Genomic DNA, 22,039 nt, shown 5'->3' on the forward strand with positions numbered 1-22,039 from the left:
CACTTGTGTATGCTTCAGTTACTCTGAGGCAGGGGTTATTTGTTGTCTCCTTTTTTTGGAAGACACCTGGGTCATTCTCATGAAATCATTAAAATACCATGGCAAATATGAAACATGTAATTTAGTAATATAACAAAATATCATAATAAAGACAGTAGTGTTCTCTACCTTTCACAAAGAATAATTTTAACATTTGAATCAATTATTTTTGTATTTTATTGCTTTTTCTGCTGAAAGTCTTATTACCACAATGCATCCAGCTGTCGGAATGTATGTTGTAATTTAACCAGAGTAAAATGAAAATATTAAAAAAATAATAAATGGATGTTCTACTAGATGTTTTCAAATGACAGTAACATTACTAGCTGAATATTTGTGTATAATAATAATGAAAAAATGATGAAAAAATTAAGTGTCCATGACTGGTGTTCTCATCCTCTGCAACATTTTTGGAGGACTGTTTACACACACACCCACAAAGATTTTAAAATAAAGTTTGATTTTGAATGAAGTAACACATCTGCCAGTATCTTCAAGATGGCTACAAGGTAAGCTGATCTCTTTATATTTCTCTAGTTAAAAGTTAAACATTCTCTTGTCTGACTGCTAACACGACAGTACTGATTATCATTACCGATACAGATAGTTTTCCATATTTAGAAAAAAGTTTGATTCAAAATGTTTTTGTGAATATATACTTATATACTTCATTATGTCTAATTATATACATTGAGTAAAAAATTGCATTAGTCATCATGGCTTCTCTTTTGTTAGCAAAACACCCTTCTCACTTACCGCTACAATTTAAGGCCAGTTGTGGTAGAGAGAATTTCTGTTTCGGTAATGAGAATTTGATCATACAGACTATATTTTCAAATATATGTTATGAACTATCAATTTATAGCTTATTTACTAACTTTTGATAATTTGCTTTATGTCCTGTTTCATTGCAGACAGTCAGCAAGTGACTGAAAGAAAAAAGAAAGCTTTGGCGAAAGCTAGGCTGAAAAAATTCAGAGAAAAAGTTTACAGCAACCCAGAACTGCTGGAAGAATACAGAAGGAAGGAGAGAGAGAGGTTAGGGGTTGGAAAGGTCACAGCAAGAGTTATAATAGGAAGTCAATACCCCACAGTGTTATGAAGTCTACACATGCATGTGCACACGTCCACCACACACACACACACACGTATGCCCACATGCTCTAACACACAATAAGTAAGCATTTAGTTTGTACTGTAGGATGTCCACACACAGTCTGTGAGCCATTCAGCCCCTACTGTAGGATACTCTCTCTCTCTCTCTCTCTCTCTCTCTCTCTCTCTCTCTCACACACACACACACACACACACGGCCAGTAAGCCATTCAGTCTCTACTATAAGATGTGTCCATAACAGTTAGATTTCTCCCATATTTTGATAAATGTTCATTTCATGTCATGCTTCCTTCCCATTTTCAGATATCAAAAATGAAAGCAAAATGGTCAAATCAAGAAAACTTAAGATTTGACAAAGAAGCAACATGAAAAGAAGAAAAAACAACTCAAAAAGGTACTACAGGAGAAAGATACGGTTGAAAAGCTGTATTGGACATAACACTGTCAAGCAAGGAAGATGATACACTTAAAGATGTTCAAGCAGCAAATGAAGAAGTTATTTAAAGTCTTCAAGAAGACACAGCCTCCCCAAGAGAACATTCATTTTCACCTCAGCAGGTAAATGTCCTTGCCATCAACTCAACTTCTAAAAGAAAAGAGACATCTATACAGACACCAGGACCAATGACGGCATCTATCCCAAAGGCGTTACCCAAAAAAAGGAACAGAAGAAAGAAAACACAGCAAAAATTGGTCAAAGTTGCGCTACACAGAAGAGAAGCTTCTGGAGAGGACCAAAGAGATGGTCAACCTAAAGAAAAGACTGAAAAGACTTGAGATGGTGGCCAAGATGAAGCAAGTAATTGTCAACATTGAAGGCAGAGAGGTCCAGAAGAAAAATACAAAGAGAGGTCATCAGAGAACATTACTCAATATCAGCCAGAGAAGACTAACGTGCACACTTGTGATCTGCTTCCTTTATTAAGATGATGTCTCCACTGCAATAAATGGAAAATCCGGAGAAGTTCGGAAAAAAGGCCAAATATTCCGTAAGAGAGCCTTAACGGACACTATGGCAAATCTCCAAAGATTTCTGTCTGAGAATCCCAGGCACAACCTTTCCAAGGCTCAATTCTTTAAACTTAAGCCATTTTGGATTGGCCAGTGAAGAGTCACAGACAGAGAAACATGTGCTCGCAAAACGCATGAAAACTTTGGCTTGAAGATAAAGAAGCTGCACCATCCCCAAGCGACACTGTACAGGCCAGTATGTGTAGTGACGATGACATGTCTTGCATGTACAAGACATGCAGCAATTGCAAGTATAAGACATTTCACACAACACTGGATCATCATAATATGGGAGGAGTGGGTCGCTAAATCTGTACCAATAAAGAAATGCAAAGATGCATTCACTGACGAGAATGAAGTGAGGAATGTGTTTCTTGAGAAAAGGCATACCACCATTGAAAAGCTGTTGGATCTCAGAAGGGACCACCTCTCAAATTTCTCCAGACACATTTATAATATCAAGCACCAGTCTGAAAGACTGAGGAGATAAAGAGAGCCCCAGACACAGCATGATGTAATGGTTCACATAGACTACAGTGGGAACTATGCTTGCAAATACACCAGGGAAATGAAAGAAACTCACTTTGGAGGTGGCAACCAGCAAATAACCCTCCATACTGGAGTTATCTATCTCAGTGGGGGCAGGGTGGAGTCATTTGCATCGCTGTCAGCCTGTTCTCAGCTGGCCCACATCTAATTTATCTCAATAGAACCAAGTTTTACCTAGCCTCATCAGTGCCGTTCAAGCGAGTATTTAAACATGTAACGTCCCATGGAAAGAGTGCTCCTGATGGAGTAAACCTGGCTGACAGAATTGTGTCCTATGGTACCAGCATACCAGATGCCGACACCCTCTTTGAGCAGCTGAATCTCAATTCATCTGCGAGGCTCTTCAAAATAACAGAGGAAGACATCAAAACAAGTGACGAATTAGTACCGCTGTACCTGAAGGCAGTGCCTGGGACAATGAAAATTCATCAGGTGAGTCAGTTAAAAACAACATATTCAAACTAAATGTCAATAAGCTCAAGTAACTATACCTAAAAAGAGAAAAATGTACCTTATACTTAGCTAGAGGAAATACCCTGTAAACTGTAAGTAAGAGATGGTTTAAAACTGAAGTAAATTGAGTATTGAAATGTAGTTAATTACTGTTCATGTTATGAATGTATAATGGATGTTACTAAAAAGAGAGAAACTTATATACTTACCTGAAGGAAATATTCTACAAACTCTAAAAGAGAGATGGCTTAAGATTGACAGATACTGGATCATGGAATTCTAGAAGTTTCGTCAGTATTTGATGCGAGTGTAAAGATCTGTACATACAAAACAGCCCTTCAATAATAGTATTCTTTATACAGGCATTAGATGTTGCACCATGCTAATGAGTCCTGAGCTACTAGCTACTACGTCCACAAACTTCACATACATTTTTAAGCTAGTAGTGCTGTGTCACAAACTCACCAGCACAGCTGATGGAGGAGTGGAAATGAGATATACTCTCAACTGAAGGGAAAGTGGTTAAGTTTTGCTGTGTATGGTGGGTGCCGGGTAACGACAGTGTGGAGAAGGGTTTGGGTTTTTCAGTGTGTGTGTGTGTGTAACTTGTCCCACAGTCTCAGAGTTCAGTTCACTCGGTAAAGGGTCTGTTTCCCCCCCCCCATAACCCCTAATCAGTTCAGTTCAATCCAGTTTCACAAACATAAAAGAAAGACAGCTCAAAACTCCGCTCCGGGTTTTCAATCCCCCCCACAAAACAAAACAAACCAACAACTCTAGCAAAGCAACACAGTACATAAAACAAACCCAGCAGAAATGTCAGATATGTCGGACCACCATGTTTAGCTATATATCTTCAAACATTACAGTTACGGCTGAAAATGACAACAGAACAAAACAAGTTTCTCTGCAGTTCATATGAACCACCAGTCGTCTACCCAGAAGCAACTGTTGTTAGTGTGACATCATGGTCTATAGTTCTAATCAATGGCGGAGTAACATTTTTAGTGATGAGGCTTTTTTCATTTGAGCATGGCTAGGTGTGCTAGCATGCACATTCTAAATGTCTAGCTGACCAATCAGATTACTTGGTCGGAACTATTTATTGTATAATTTGGCTTTGAGTATGTTATACTATTATCAAATAATGGATGATGCGTATGTCTGAGATTAATGTCTCAGTTGAATTTCACCAAAAATTACAATTTTTCTCTTTAAGCTGATATCAACAAAACCAGGCGTTATCCACACCTGATAAGTGTCCTGCTTTTGTGATTTTGCCTGTGGATGCTTCAGTCCAAAACAATTTGACTTCGGAGACAATGTGGAGTCAGAAAAGGAGAATGCTGGACCAGTTTTGGAAGTGGGAAAGTGGGTCCTTGTACAATATGACGGAGAACTGTTCCCTGGCACCATCACACAGGTATGTAGAAATATCTGGTGATATGGACACTTTATGTTGTTGATGATAAATCCTAAGTCCTATTATATATTTTGTTATTTTATTATTTTATTGTACTTTCTTTCCAGATTGTCAATGGTCAATATGAGGTCGACACCATGAGCTGTGCTGGAGCAAACACATTTTTCATTCCATCCATCAGGTACTACTTTGACAACATAAAAGCCATCATCCCAGAGCCACACTGTCACATTCTCGGCTCGACACATCTGTGTGTTGCCTGAGATCTGGGCAAAGTAAACAAACAAACGTGTGTAAAACACTGAAACTGGAAGGAGAAATTGGAAGGGAAATGTATATGAGACACAACTAATCAACATTGGGGGAAAAAACAGTACCTGTTCCCAAATTAACTGGACTGCTTCCATGGATTAGAAGTGTATGGCGTGCACAGTATAGTATATGCATTTATATTTGTTTGATATTTTAGCTGTGTGCAAATTGTACACGTCTGTTCTTGTTAGCATGGTTATTCAGAATTAATGTATCCCCATGTGACAAGTATTGACAAATCAGAATGTAGTATTTGCCTAAGGTAATTTTTCAGTCCCGTGGTAAAATGGGTTGTGTGTTTTTAGCATATGTTCTAATGTTGCCCTGTTTAGCCCTGTTCTAATGTTTTTGTATGTGTTTTATGTGTTCTCTGTTTTTAGCCTATGTATGTTATGTACTTTTAAAGCACTACAAAATGAAATTGATTGGATTTGAATCCATGATTATGCCAATGTTATCTCATTTATTATCTACATTTAATTTTATAATGTTTTAACCATAACTCAGTCTTGCTATATTTATTATCATTACCGAAATCATCAACCTAATTTCTGAAACCTGTCTATCATTGCTGCAACAGGTGTTCATTACATGTTAATTAAATGAATGGAAAAATAGTAGCTTGCTTTCAAATGCATATTCAGAATCTATACACGTTCTCTCAGGTTTGTCACATCATTTTGAAAATATGTCAGGTTTCAATGAAATATTAAAAATATTAGGTTTTAGATTGTGGAAGGTGTGGTAATGAGAGAAATAAGTCAAAATCAAATAAAAATGTTAATTTAAAAATATATTTTATTTCAGAGTTTCAAGTAACTGTGCATGACTGTTAATTCTTACTGTCAATTTTTAAAAATGTGAAAATGTATTAGCTTCCTAATGGTCTTCAGACTGTTGCGGTAATGAGTTTTTTAAGGACTTGTTTCGGAAAATATATTCAAAAAGGTGTTAAATTGTCAGTAAATGTTTTTAAATTAACACTCACAAACAATTCAGACCTTGTCATTAATGCCTAAAAAGCAAATTTGCTGATGCAAGTCTTTTTAAAGATTTCATGTTTCAAATCTTTGAAACCAAGATTTCGTGAGAATCACCCAACTAGACATATTCATTTTCTGTGGTATTGTTATTAAATTTGAACTTGGACAAGGTAAGGCTCCATTCTGTGGTCCCATTGTGTTTTACAGCTAATAAGTCACAGCTATAGGTCATCTGCAGGCATCTGTTTTAAAAAAAATATTCAGGCAGAAAAAACAACCTTATACTTCAGTGTGTTAAAACTCCTTTCAAACCTTGTACAGTTATGGTTACCAACTCTCTCTCCACCTCCCTACACTCATATTTTGAGTATAATTCATTTGCCAGAAAAGAGGCAAAAAACACATTAAACAAAGTTAAAGATGATTTGACTGATAGCATTATTTATCTATTTTTTTATTTCCTATTGATATCGTGATAATATCGTTATCATGAATTCTTTTGGCCACGATAATCATGTTGTGAAAATCTGATATTGTGACAGTCCTAGTGTAAACATTTATTTTCTTTGGTTTGCTCTCATGGCCACTGTAACTTCTGTAAATGTAAATGGGTTAAGGAATAGAAGGAAGGTGAAAGAGTTGCTGTTCACATATTGGAGTGAGATTTGACCAAGTGTAGCATAGTACATAGCGTTTGTAGGAATATGGAAATTATATGGTTGAGAAGATGTAGTGCCAAAGGAAAGGGCTGTCTGATGGCAAGGTAAAGCGGTGAAAATATTCTAAATATAGCATACACTTAAACTGATCTTGTGTTTTTTAGGTGGGCCTTTTGTTAAGGTGACTAAAATATGTCCCGTCCACAAAAGTACATTGCTTAGCTTCTGTGCCTGTACTCCTGTCTGCTTCTCCGAACTGGGAACGTGCCGACCCAAATCTACTGCAGGTAATATACTGAATATGGATAAGTACCTTATACAACACCACTTCAAAAAATATAAACTATCCTTTTTATCTTAATCTTAATGTGTTTTATGACCATTCTATATTTTTGACAGGCCCTTATATCGATTAGCAAAGTTTTGGAAAGTTAAAAATTCAGTCAGTATTACATAAATGAAAAACATATTCAATGCCTTTTTTTTTTTTAAACCAATCATAGTCATAAGATAATACAAATTTTAGACCTCCACATTTTTCCAATAACTAACTGGGGCTATGCTACCATGGGGCACTGTCTTTCAAATAGTGTATGATCCAATTGATTGGAAAAACAAGGCTGATAGTGTTGAAATCTACATTGTGCATACCACCATTTCTTGTGATTGACTTCCTTTTCATATATTTAGTGTGAATGCTGAAAGCTGAAAGCATTCACACTAAATAAGTGCTAAACATATTAAAACATTGTACCTCTAGCGCCACCTTGTGGTCAGTTATTACACGTTTAGCCTTTTGGCTAATAACTCATGAACCGTAAGACCTATCAAAAAATATTTGGTCAGGACGTTCCTTGGATGATGCTGATTAGATTGATATAGGCCTCGCCCATTTGCGCCTATAAAATTTTTCCCCCATTTTGTTTTTTTTAATAAATATATGTTTTGCCTCTGTTGGCACGTATTTCATGCAATCTTCACCAAACTTGGCGCATACCATATTTAGAGGACCCTGAACACAACTTATTTATTTGTTCTCAGATATCACTTACGGTTTGTCTGTTATTGGTTAGCAAACTTTTGAAGGCGTGGCCTAATGCACTTACTGGTCAATAACTCCTCAATACTGAATCGGATTGTGACCAAATTTGGAAATGTCATACACAAGGTGACCTTACAGACGTGTGTAACATTTCAAAGGGGGAGCTAAAGTAACCTTATAACATGATATTTCAGCAATTCTATTGTCTTTAATGAAATGAAACTTGGTACACAGGTTTTCCATGAGAATCTGCACGACATACTGAATCATGGCACCAATAGCCTCACCTTGTGGTCATAAACAAAACACCGCCATACTACTTATTAACTGCCAAATCTCTTAAATGTAACATGCCATGGTAATTGAATTCTATTTGTACAGATGGGGATCCTGAACAAGTGTTTAGTATTTTCAGCAATGCTTTGCGATTCCTTTCAGTTTTCAGCATTCACACGCATTTTCCGCAGGAAATGCATTTCTAGTCAGTCTTATTTTTCTCCATGAACTTAACTAAAAGTGAGTCGATCTGAGCACAAGTTTTAGCATCTACAAAAAGTGTAAAGCAGGATATGCAAGTCCTGAAAACCCTCTGCTTGGGAGAGCAGAATGTAGCCTTGAATCATTAGATGTTGTAGCAGGTAAATCAGCTGCTGCTTTTTCCAATTTAGGTGAAAAGTAGCATTTAATTCTGACAGTTGAGTTTTTGCATGTTGTTATACCTAGATAATTGTATACTATTTACTGATATCTTGTTTTACACATACATTAATTCACACTTATTCAACTTAATTTTAAGATCAGAGCGATCTGCAAGTATCACAGATCTGAGTGTCATGTTCCAAGAACAAACATGTCATCTACTATTGGGCCAATTATTTAACAGTCCTTCCAGGACAGAAGTTTTCTTGTGATTATTGTGGCCAAAAATGCTTGATTTATAACCAAACTTAATTTTTTGAGAAAATGCTTTCCTCGAATATTGCGAAACGATTTGTGATGTTTCACGTGCTGTTTTTGTGGTAAAATTGTGGGAATTGGAAAAATTGCAAGCAAAGAAAAATAATGTGTTTTTTTTAAAAAACTACTAGCAATGAAGAGTTATATGTAATCACTTCCTTTGATTAAAAACAAACAAACCATATTTCAGTGCTAATTTTTAAATTTATTTTCTGAACATTATCATATAACATAAACATAAAAGTTATATGATATAATAATATAATTTATACTATTATATAATATATAATACTGTACTTGAGTTCAATTTATATCCTTGCTGAATGCACACTCCAATGATTGAAGTAATTTGACAACATGGAATGCAACAATTAGTCCAAATCAAATCCAAATCAAAAAAGGTGGCATACATTAACAAAACTGAATCAAAATGAAATGGAAAGAATCCCAGGGGATTCAACAAAAATAAATATAAATAAATATAACAAGCAAACAAAATCTACAGCCTCACAGCAAGCTGCCACCCTTACTCTCTCCACAGCTATAGAGCAGTTTTTGCCTTTTACCTTCTCAGCCTTACCTAAAGCTGCTGACACACCTAAAGACCAGCTGAAACCTTCAAAGACTGGACAGACCACACATTAAGATTGTTTTCGCCAACTGGCACTGATTTTTTAGTCTTTGACAGTGAAGATCATAATCATACAGACAACACACTGAAACACTGCTCTGTAATGACTGGAGTTTTGGTGGGAGATGACCCCATACCAATTATCAAGTGTTTTTGTACCAAAACAAACATAGACGCAACCAGGCACTTGTACTAATACATCCATGATTAATAGGCTGTCCAGTTTGCGCTGAAAAGGCTAAGAAGTCAAATTGCTTTTCCTCCATTTCAGTTGTCCACTGCTCTCTCACACTACAAACCTTTCTGCTCACCATTCCCCCTCTCTCTTTTATTTTCTCACTGGTATGTCTTCCTCACATTTACACACAAGTGACATCATTGGTCGCCGATGTCAGTCGCAAACATCAAACATCAATTATCAATGACTGGCGAAGTGAAGACTTCTTCTGTTTAAAACTATTAAAACCACAAAAATCAGCACAATGCATTTACATTTACTTAGTCTGCTCAAGGTGGAGTCCGTTTGAACTACTTTTAATCTATCATATTGCATCATCATTTTTATTTGATTATCATATGTTTAGTTTGTTTCTCTATGACGTAAAATTGAGTAAATCCCCCCTAAGTGCAGAAGTATACAGTTGCATTAAATGGAAATATTCAAGTAAAGTACAAGTACCTCATAAATGTAATAAAGTGTCATACTTGAATACATGTTTATTTCTTTCTTCTCACCACTTATATTATGGAGGTTGGTGGTTGCCATGGATACAGTCATTTAAATGTTTTCTCTCTGCTTCCCTGACATGAACTGTTCACTGAACCAGCCAGTGAAAAATAACTAAATTCAGTTACTCAAGTGAGGTACCTCTACTTTATTATTTTCATTTTATGCTATTGGTAGATTTAATTTCCATTATTCCATTACATTAGATAGAGAACAGATGCTATCCATCTTCCTTCATCTGAGCAATGTGATTCTAGCAAGGTTCCATCAAAGTTGTGATTAAATAAAATTACAGTAACAGCAGAATAGTTTGAACCATGGCAGATCTGTGGGATGCTTCAGTCAGTTCAGTTTTGCGTTTGTCGTTTGTCAGATCAATATACAGTCAACACTTTGGAATAGCTAAGCATGAATAGAAATACATTTTTCTACTGTGTGGTGATCGCTCACGTCATCATGTCTTGATGATGTCAGCCTTGATCATGTTATATTGAGTAGGAATAACTGCTGCTTTTTAAAATCTAGTTCACATTTGTCACATTTTTCAGTGGTGCTGAAGTGAATTCCAGATCATTTATCCAGAGGACAAGATATTATTGCACAGACTTTGTATTCAGTTGTTTAAGATAAGCACTTACAATATTGATAATTAATTGATTGCTAATTAAAAAGTAGTGATCAATTATTATTTTAACAACACATACCAGGAATCACTAGTACTAATGGCCCTAATTTGATGACAATCCTTATTTCATAACCTTTGCTTTTTCCCTGACATAAAAACCCAAAAGATTAGATCTGTACACAAACTGGTTATGGTTATTTTGCTGCTTTAAATGGATTTCAACAGAAATTAGCAAAATTACTTACTGTATCTGTTTTCATTATGCACACCTGTGATCTTTCCGTTTGGTAAGACCTGGATGTGGAAGCCGATGCCCACATTACAGTAGAGCCTTCTGAGTCTCTTTATCCCCAGCAGGTATTCTCCATCTCTAGCTGTCACCTCTCTCCTGTCCCAGGAGCTGCTGCTAGCCTGGACCAATGACCTGCTGATGACTGGGAGAGGAGCAAAGGTGCTGCACAGGAGGATCCCATACAGGAGCAGAGGTAGCTTGGACTTTAACGATGACATGCTCTGCTCACCAATCCCAAGAGTCATAAGGTTACACAGCTATTGTACTATTGAGCCCAATTAAATGTTCTTAGTATGCCAAAAAAATTCAGAAACTCTTTCCAGCTTCAGTCTCGCAGAGAAATACCATGAAGCAAATGCCTCATCTTCTGTTTCATGCTGCCACGTATATATATAGCATATTTTGACATCTCTAAAAATCAAACCTGTTAGGGGTCCATTTTGCAGTCCAATTTCCAATGATTTGTCTCCTGCTTCCCAATTTCCCAACTCAGGTAGGCCCAGCAGACAGACAGTAGACTTATATGTGCTTCATATTACATCACACACCACCTGCTGTCTTGTTTGTCTGTGAGTCACAGATGCTGCAGAAGCACACAAACAATGAAATACGTAAAACACATAGTGACAGAAAACAAAGAGGAACACGCAAGTACACAGAAACATAGTGTACTAAATATATTAATGAAGAAATTTGATGGTGAGACAGATATAAAGGGCCCCTGCAGTAATGTTCTCTATATGATCTGAAAATAAATATGTAGTTGGTTCATTTTATATATACAAGGGAAGACCAAACATTTCTGGAATTGTTGAAAAAATTCGTTATAAATCTTTCAGTAGTCCCTTTCTAATAAGATGTGATACACTTTCCCTAGCACTTCTCCCTTTCCTGGAAACATTTCCTGTAGTCATTTTGTGTGTGTGTGTGTATGTATGTGTGTGTGTGTATATATATATATATATATATATATATATATATATATATATATATATATGTGTGTGTGTGTGTATATGGCAGCTTTAGCTGCACTGTGCCAAGCCGCGATGACATGTGTTTCCACTACGTCCTCACAGCAGGGGATAGATGTGCTTGGTGGCAGAGCCAACCACAGCCAATCCATGATGCCTACCTACTTACACCCATCCACCCATGTACGTATGTGCATGCATGTATAAAAACAATTTGAATTAAGTGAAATTAAAGCAGAAAAAGATTTCTTTTCTTTTCTCTCTCCATTCTTCTTTCCATGTGGAATTATTATATTCTTATTGGTTTACTTAAAATCTGATATAAACGGTGATTCATACTCAATCCAGGATTACCAGCAGCTTTCAAACAGCTTCTCCATTACAAAAATGTCATGGATCACACTAAACCAGTCTTCAGCTGTGGGATGTTGTACAGTCAATCAAGTAGGATGGTATGGTCGATGGTATCAAATGCAGCAGTTAAGTCAAGTAGAATGAGAATGGAGTATTCACCTTTGTCAGCCTGCATGAGAATGTCATTTGTTACTCTTAATAGTGCTGTCTCAGTACTTTGTTTGTGATGAAAGCCGGATTGAAATTTATCAAAGATTTTATGATCCTCAACCAGGTTCAGGAGTTGGTCAGTGACAATTTTTTCAAGGATTTTGGAAAGAAGAGGAAGTTCGGCCTCTAACTCTTTAACTGGGCTGGGTTGAGAGAGGGTTTTTTGAAGGAGAGGCTGGACACTAATGGTTTTAAAATAATCAGGTACAGAGCCAGAAGAGAGAATAAATAATAATGGAGAGTAGGGTAGGACTTAATACAGGAAGGATGGATTTTAGAAATTTAGTCATATCAAATGAGCTGGAGGAGGGACGCATTTGGGTTACAGTGTTTAAAAGGCACTGAAGGGTAATAAGAGAAAATTCAGATAGTAGAATAGGACAACTGGATGCAGTGGGGGGTAACACAGTAAGGGTAAAATGTGATCTGAGACCATCGATCTTGCCAACAAAGAAAGATAGGAAGTTTTCACAATCGGTAGAGGGTGAGGCAGGAATGGCAAGAAGAGAGGGATTTACAAGATGATTGACAGAGCTAAACAGAGACCTTGGATTATTTCTATTACTGTTAATTAAATCAGAAAAGTAAGCCGTTTGTGCATCAGGTAAAAACAGGTAAAAAAACTGCTTCAGTGTTTTTACCTGTTTTAGTCACCAGGTTGGTTTGTTCTGGAGAGGAGGAGACCTCTGCGGATAATTAAGCTCCCTGTAAAAACATCCTAAACGATGAACACTGTAGTAATCCTAACCTGGAGAAGGTGGTTAACAATGAAGACAACAACTCCCATAATCCCATGCTACTTCACAACGCCATCAAATTCCGTCTTTTGTTATTGTTTTGATTGAGAGACCCCTAGCAGCAGAAATTACATATTGTGCGTTTAACACTAACTCTATCAACAGACGCTTCAGCGGTAAAACTACCCGGTGTAAAATGTTTACTGCAGAGGTGGGTGTTAATAGTGATCCTCAGCTCTCGTTCAAAATGGCTCTTCACGAAATCAATCCACCTCTTCTTCATCTCATCATTCTTCGGAAATTTAAATAAGGAGACCAAGCTGTTCTGTAAATTCTGGCATCAAGGGAAGATGCATTTGTGGGATGAAGGCATAGTTTAGCAAACTGTAGGCTGTAATAGTGAAGGCTGTTAGAGGGATTCACACATACTCATACTCATCCAGGTAAGTAGTATTTTTTACTGCTAGTGCAGAGGTTACCGAGTATGGCTCCAGTGTGTCATCTATGACTTCAGGGCTGTCCAAAAAATCCTGAACACAAAAATGGTGAGAAACCGTTTAATGGTCTAACTCCACAATTCAGTACTACATAGTTCATAGTCTTTTCACGTTTTCAGCAGTTATTTTCAAACATGATAATGTGTTTAAAAATAAATCTCAGATTTTCCTTTACATGAACTTTAAGGCTATCTCCATTCCCACCTTTATGAGCAAAGTAACACAGAGTTATTCCAAGAGTTTATGTGCAGTAAGCAAAATGACAATGAGACACCTCAACAATTCTTATACCGAGCCATAGGAATGGTGCATCAGACCAGGGCTTAGGAGCTATCCTTTATCAGTGACAGAACAGCAAATTGAGAGTCATAGGATAAGGTACAAGGACACTGACACCAGCTGAACACAATTACCATCTGCATAGAGGAAAACTGGAGTTCCTAGCGTTGAAATGGGCTGTGTGTGAAAAATTCCAGGATTGCCTGTACTATACTGTCTACCTATGTCATGAGCACATCAAAGTTTAATGTTGTCGGCCATTGATGGGTTGGGGAACTTTCAGATTTCCGGTTTGACATCAAGTACAGGCCTTGAAAGTTAAATGTGGACACAGACACACTATTTTGTTTTCACTTGGATATGCAGAAGTATGAAATGGCTTATACAGAAGAGCTGTCAGATGATGCAGTGCGTGCTACATTAGATGGGAGTCAGGGAGCAAAGCAGAAAGATGTAGCCTGGGTTGCAGCACTCAACATTTCTTCCCCAAACTCTCACTAGCAGCGTCATTCTCATCTGCCATCTATCAGCCAAGATAATCTTGTGAAAGCCCAGAGACAGGATCAAGCCATAGGCAAGATAGTTGAATTAAAGGAGTCAGACACAAAATTGAATGATGAAATACTCAGAACAGTAAGTGGAGCCGCCTGGAAACTGCAGCATGAGTGGAGCAAGTTATATCTGGATAATGACCTTCTTGACAGACGAACAAATGAGCGAAGGCGGTTAGTCCTCCCTGCAAAATACAAGACACTTGCTGTGAAACATCTACACAGTGAGATGGGCCATATTGGAACAGAAAGAGTGCTCCACCTTGCAAGGGAGATATTCTACTGGCCCTTTATGGCTAAGGAAATTAAGGACTTTGTCACCTGAAAATGTCCATGCATTAAATCAAAAAGCCTGGCCCCCATCACTTACACTGAAAAAGCATATGGGGGGGATCTTTTAATAGTCGGTATGAACAGGAAAAAATATTACATCAGTTACAGAGTGGGTAAAGACAGTGCAAATACAGATGCTCTAAGCTGATTACCACAACACATTAGGAAAATAAAGTGAAATCCTGCTCACAGTGCCAGGTTAATCAGAGACTGGTTCCATCAGCCCCCTTGCATGCCTGGGAGTGGCCAGACCCACCCATGGTCCAGGCTTGATGTAGATTTTGCAGGGCCATGGGCCGAATGTTCCACATTCTGGTTGATCCACACTCACAGCTCCATTTCACTGGCCACTCTATGACAGAGCTGTTAATGAGTCACAAGCCTAAGTTACTTCTAGAATGGGGCAAAAGCAAGATAGACAAAAAGAGAGACATGACTGTCATCCATGACAGGGAGTAAATCCAATAACAGTGTTTATGCAAAGATTTCAGAAGCAAAAAACATAATTAGGATTAACCAATCCCAGGGTGGCCCTGTGTCTTTTGTTGTCAAGTTGGTAGATGGTCATCCACTGGTCATCCACTGATGACAGTGCATGTATGTTGTTCAACATAATTTGCATAAAATGCTTGATTTAATTATTGTATAATCAATAAGTTCTTAAGCTTGGCTTAAATTAAATGTAACTTAAAGAAAATTATGAAGCACAGTAAAGGTTTTTAAAAATAATAAAAATGAATGCATCACCTAACATTAAGGTTTTATAACATTTTATCCAATCTGAATCCACTATGAAATTGACTGATTGAATCTAAGTTCAGCACTGAATCCTCTTAAGGAATTGAAATCCATTCAATTGACACTCAAAGATGAAGTTGAATGCTGCTGGCTGAGAAATCAGAAACAGCTTTGAATGGCAGGCTTTTTTTTGTCAAATTCAAATTCAAATTCAGATTTGCTTTATTGGCATGAATGTGACAACAACAATATTGCCAAAGCACCAAGAATCAATGAAACAAAACAACATTAACACAACATTAAGATTGATATATATTACTTTTATATATACAGTATATCCTATGCATGTATTTGTGTGTGTGTGTGTGTGTGTGTGTGTGAAACCAATTGAGTCCCTTTACAGACACTAAAAACGCTCAACTGAAAGGCCAATAGCTATCACCAATGCCATATAGTACAAAAGTACAATTTGTTTAATTTAGATAGTTTTGAACATTTTGCAGATGCTTGACTCATCTTTAAGGCCTTACATGGGCTTGTACCTCCCCCATCGAGCCAGTTCATAATGCAGAAGGATCGTAGCAGCAGGGCAGCAAGGCCAACTATCAGAGGGGACTGTGTTGAACAATACAGGCATAGCAAGTTTGGACAAACAGTCTTCTCAGTCAGAGCCACCCACTAATGGAATAGTCTACCTACTGAATTAAGAGAAGGCACTAATTACCTAACCTTTAAATGGAATGGCTTAAAGGAAACCAAACTTATAATCATGATTAATGATACTACCTCCTCTCTGGCATTGCCTTTACATACTCTCATTGTTTTTATCTATTGCTGTTACTTCTCTAATGTATTTATGTGTTGTATTGACTATTGTATTGTAGCACTTGTTGAAGCATTGTATTGATGACATTAGGTCACTAATTTGTAATAACCTGCCCAGGGACTGGATGATAATGAGCCCATTACTTAACTCTGGCACATTTACAGAAATATTGATTAATGTGCACTGTCCCCGGTAAATAGATAAATAAAATAAAATAAATGAAGGACTCACATTGATATTAACAGCTGATTATACACTGTTCTGCACTTAATTTGTAGATTTTTTCCTAATTCTTTCATAAAAACTACAATGTAATGAGCAGATACTTACGGCCTACAGCAGACTTTCTCCATTTCCCTTATAAATAGAGCAACCAGCTGTTTCTGTGGGAGTGAAGACAACCTTTTGTCATCTCTAACTTTCTCTGTGATCATTTGTTTAGAATGTCAATATAACAATCACATAGCTGTCGTCATTAACCCTTATTTCTGTTAATTTTGTCATCAGTCATCTAACTTATTTCAAATTAATGTTACGTTATAAATAAAAAGCTTTTAAAATTTTAACTGTTATTTTTTTGTTGTTGTGGTTCGACTGGTGTTGAGCCAGGGTGCCAGTTGCACATCAATGTCTGACAAAGATATCTTTAGTTTTTGATGCATGCCATATTGTTTTTAAAAGCCGACATGTTTATTGCCATAGGTAGGTGTCTTTATGATGCACAGGCATACATCCTTAAAGGCGCCAATCACGACAACATGGAAGTGTAATTGGTTAAATGAGTCACCACAGGAAACTCAATACCAAACTTAATTAAACACGGACAGTGTAGATGACCTTACATTCGGTAAATATGATTTTCAGTCTCATTACCACCACCTTTGTACAAACTGGAGGCCTTCTAGTCCAAGATTTTACTGAGGTTTGGAGTCAAGGAATGCTAGGAAAGGCACAATGAGATGGGAGTTGAAAGTGGACATCTGTCTGCTTTTAATGCCTAGAAGAGAATGAGTGATGTAGTTATGTTTGAATATTGTAGTGTACTGTGGAACAAGGGAAGTGTCATTACAGTTACAAGACCCATTTCAATTGGGCAAGACATTTAACGTTCATATTATATCTATGACACAGTCCATCTTTTCAGCAGGACTCTGCTTCTGCTGCTGCTGGGCAGCATACAAATAGCTCAACTGTAGCAAACAACAATGTGATTCATACCAACAAATGTTGGCCTATCTTGTCTACATACACACACATAACACAGCAGCAGTGGAGGGTTAATATCATGTGACATGTGGTGCGTCAGTACACTGCTCATGTAGGGCTCATTGCTGGGCTCAGAGGGAGAAAGAGAGACAGAGACATTCACAGAGTATGTGTGTACACATATGAAGGACTAGTCACCCCACCAGGAGAAAAACACATAGTAGTTGTGACGTGGGAAACCATTTAACAACATCTGCTCTGACATCAAACCTGTTCAACAGAGCTTCCCTCAAGTCATGCAGGATAAATTGTGAAAGTGACAGGCCTAGAGATTCCTGATAGTCTGGGTTCACAGATATAATGTGGGAAAGCTGTTTTCTTTGGAATTCATTGATAGATTTTCTAATTGTCTCCTTTGGTTTTCCCAATTTTTTCCCTCTAAACAAGGCTGCAACTCTTAATCATGTTTGACAAATAGGCCCCTATGACTCATCACTTCTTAAGCAAGGCAACACACACATATTGGCCAAATGTTATATATAAATATATCTTATATTCACATTTTGTTTTATAAATGCTTCAAATGAAGAAGCACCTAAGCTCCATCAAATTTATGCTGGTGTTGGTCACCCTGGGACTCTTAACTGCTTGAAGGAGGACCACACACAGACTTGTTTGTTTCATCAACTTATTCATATATAACAGCATTGTGCTGAATCAAAGCCCAACATTTCAGCTCACACCTTCATCAGGGGCCAAACAGGAATAATGGGTTGAATTATACATTTTCAAACATCACACAAGGCATCCTATATGATAATTACATCGTTCAGTAATCCAGCCACCATCTGTGTCACCTGTATTGTTACCAAGCGGGTAGCTCCAGGTCTGAAAAGTGAAGCCAGTACGGAAATGACTTAAACCTGCATTCTTCCTAATGGCCAGCAGGGGGCGACTCTATTGGCTCCGAAAAGAAGCCTGATTGTATGGAAGTCTATGAGAAAATTACCCTACTTCTCACTTGATTTATTACCCCAGTGAACAACTCAGTTTCCTAATGAGTTTAAATGGTAAATGGTAAATGGACCTTTCTAGTCTTCTGACCACACCCACCCAACTCACACCACACTCACATTCACCCATTCACACACACTCATACACTGAATGGGTACAGGGGCTACCATACAAGGCCCCAACCTGCCCATCAGAGGGAATTAACCATTCACACACATTCATACACTGATGGCACAGCCAATTAGGGGGTTCAGTATCTTGCCCAAGGACACTTCGACATGTGGACTAGAGGAGCCAGGAATCGAACCGCTGATCTTCCAATTAGTGGACAACCTGCTATACCTCCTGGGCCTGGTCTCAATCACTGCTTTCAAGTCCTCTTCAATACATCATGATGTTGATTTTGTAAATTATGGTTCCATTTAGAGTAAAATAGACAATTAAGCAGGGTATGTTTCAGGGCCTGGCCACGCTGTGATTGACAAGTCTCTACCACAGTGACAACGTTGGTTAGGTGACTTAACCATGGTGTAACCCCAGATTCAGAGTATAGGCATATAAGCCGCTATTTCACAGTGTGTTTTAAGTTTATGAAAAATCATACTGACATTTTGGTCACTGTGACGGCCCCAGAGCCTGTTGCCTCTGTTGCCTTTGGTCCAGTGGTTTGTCTGTGTGTTGCAGGTCCTTGGATGGGTGGAGCCAATGTCACTCGAGTACTAACTGGGAACCCCTGAAAGTATTTAAGCCTGGCTCTGCTGGTAGAATCACTGATTTCCTATGGTTCTGCCTCAAACCTGATGAAACATCAGTCGTTTGTGTGGAACAGCAGTGGAGACTGCCAGAAAACACTGAAAAACGCAAGTGCTGTATGTGCCTGGCTCTGCTGGTAGAATCACTCATTTCCTATGGTTCTGCCTCAAACCTGATGAAACATGAGGAGTTTGTGTGGAACAGCAGTGAAAACAGCCAGAAAACACTGAAAAACACAAGTGCTGTGTGTGCGCTGGCTCTGCTGGTACAATCACTTGTTTCCCATGGTTCTGCCTCAAACCTGATGAAACATGAGGAGTTTTTGTGGAACAGCAATGAAAACTGCCAGAAAACACTGAAAAAGTGCTGTGTGTGCGCTGGCTCTGCTGGTAGGTTTTTAACATATTGCATTGCTGTTCTCTCGTTGCGAATATTGGTAAGTTATGGAGGAGATTGTGAGAGCATTTGTGGAGGTGCCCTCTGAAAAATTTTTGGATCAGTGCACAAAGGATCAGCTGGTTAAGATAGCTGAGTTTTACAGTTTTGATGTGGGTGATAAAAGATCTGTTAATACCACCTGTAATAGTGGGTTCTGGGGCTGGCTTGACTTTTGACCAGCAGAAGGAGTTACTCCTGTTGCGCATGCAGCTAGAAAAAGAGGAGGAAGTTGCAGTAGAAAAGATGCGTCTTGGTATTGAGATGGAAAAGGTGTTGTCATTGGAGAAGATGAGGCAAGAAAGTGAACAGGCAAAGCTTGAGCTGCAAAAACAAAAACTGATTTTGATTAGAGAGGGGAAAGTTGTGGCTTATGTTCTGCTCACTGATGGTTCCTCCATTCCAAGCGGGAATCCGGGGAGGTCCATGGATGATTTGGGGGATTTGAAGCATTTCTGAAGTTTTTTTTGGAAATTCTACCTTCAGTGTCAAAGATGTGTAATGTAACATATATGTCATAATGATATTTCCCTAACTTGTTTTCTATCAATTTGTTCAAGAAATGTGGTCAGAACAAGTTAAATGTAATACAGGACATCTTATTAAAGCATCAGAATTGTTAAATGGGTTGAAACCTACCTTTAGTAACAAAAAAAAGCTTTTTAAAATTAGCTAGTTCTGTCACATTTGCTGACCAGGCACACTGCCATTTTGGAAGTGATGTCATGGGTACACAGATTCACACATTGACACATGACTGCACCAGGATGTTCAGTAGATGTCACTTAGGGACTTCATGAGTTAAAATCAAGGATAAAGCTGTATAAGGAATTTTCCAGAACACTGAAAGGGTTGGTGACACCTGTGTCACCATGGGTTCTTATGGGTTAAGACAGCAGCTGAGGTCGCTGCTTTGGCCGATGACTATGATTTGACACATGGTGGGGAGTGTTCTGTTGCGTGGGGTGGTGTTGGACATAGGGAAAATTCCTCGGCCATGGGTGCATGGTCTCGTCATCCAGTGAGACCGGTTGGGCTGGAGCAGAGACATGAATGTGGGGCTCCTGACTTTGACAAAATTTGTATATTGTCATAAACAAGGGCACTGGAGGAGAGACTGTTATGCTTTTAAATCTAGGACTAAGCAGGCTAGTGTTAGTGTTAACCCCAAGCCAGCAATGTTTGTTGCACCTGTCTCTGAGCAGATGTCTGAGCTTGCATGTGGTGAGTTGAAACCACAAGTGTCTAGTCCGGAGCTGGAGTCTTACTCAGTCTTATATCACTGAAGGTTTTGTCTCGCTGGTAGGGAGTGATGAGAAAGTGCATGTGAAGATATTGCGTGATACTGGTGCTTTTGATTCATTCATTTTAGCATCAACTTTACCATTTTCAAATGACACTTAAAATTATGTTGTTCTCTGACCTGTTTCAGAGTGAGGTGGCGGTCGGCGTGCAGCCGGCTCTGCCTGTGGCTGGTGTTATGATGCTCTTGGGTAATGATATAGTGGGGAGTCGGGTGTGGGCTGATGTTGCACCTCCTGCTATCGTGGCACCAGCGCCCCTGGTTAGCAGTAAGCCTGACAAATGTGAAACAGAGTTTCCTGATGTGTTTACGGCGTGCGCTGTGACACGTGCCATGAAGTGTGCACAATCAGATGAAATAAATTCCACTGAAAATGATGATATCCTGCAGCAGCATGTTGTCACATGTCCTGATGTGCCTTGGTCTGTTTCTCACAGTGAGCTGGTGAAGGAGCAGCGTGCTGATTCGTCTCTGAGGGATCTGATGGAGAGTGTGCTTCTTGGGGGTGAGGTGAAAAACCATGCTCAGTGTTTTTACTTCCTCCAGAATGAAGTGCTAATGAGGAAGTGGGTACCTCAGTGGGAGCATATTGTTGGTAAACCTGTTTACCAAATTGTGGTGCCTTTTAGGTTCCGTAGTGTGGTGTTGCAGGTTTCCCATGATGAGTCTGGCTGTTTAGGTGTAAGGAAGACTTATGACCACATCCTGAGGTATTTCTTTTGGCCATGTCTGAAAAGAGATGTTTGCTTACATAAAGTCATGCCATACATGTCAGCTAACCAGTAAGCCTAATCAGAGCCTAAAACCTGCTCCGTTGTGCCCAATACTAGCTATAAGTCAGCATTTTGAGCATCTTATTATTGATTGTGTAGGTCCTTTGCCTCCCTCTAAATCAGGTGCTACTTATCTGTTGACAGTGATGTGCCAGAGTATGAGGTATCCAGCTACATATCCTTTACGCACAATCACAGCCAGGTCTGTCAGTTTTTTTCCATCTTCGGTGTCCCCCAGAG

General features: G+C 38.5%; 1 protein-coding gene and 1 long non-coding RNA gene across 2 annotated transcripts in view; one reads left to right on the plus strand and one right to left on the minus strand.

Moving 5' to 3' along the window:
- The window catches only part of LOC121902256 (fibroblast growth factor 4-like), a 32,158-nt gene extending 21,094 nt beyond the window's left edge, over positions 1-11,064 (minus strand). The window contains exon 1 of the mRNA XM_042419512.1: positions 10,773-11,064. Within this exon, the coding sequence (XP_042275446.1) occupies positions 10,773-11,064 (292 nt within the window). The remainder of the gene's footprint in view (positions 1-10,772) is intronic.
- On the plus strand, positions 1,481-5,649 carry LOC121901289. The gene is made up of 3 exons (XR_006097227.1): positions 1,481-3,147; positions 4,388-4,591; positions 4,699-5,649. It is a non-coding gene; the product is annotated as an uncharacterized LOC121901289 (long non-coding RNA).
- Positions 11,065-22,039: the final 10,975 nt, after the last annotated feature.

This window comes from Thunnus maccoyii, chromosome 8 (genome assembly GCF_910596095.1).
Source record: "Thunnus maccoyii chromosome 8, fThuMac1.1, whole genome shotgun sequence".
NCBI lineage: Eukaryota > Metazoa > Chordata > Actinopteri > Scombriformes > Scombridae > Thunnus > Thunnus maccoyii.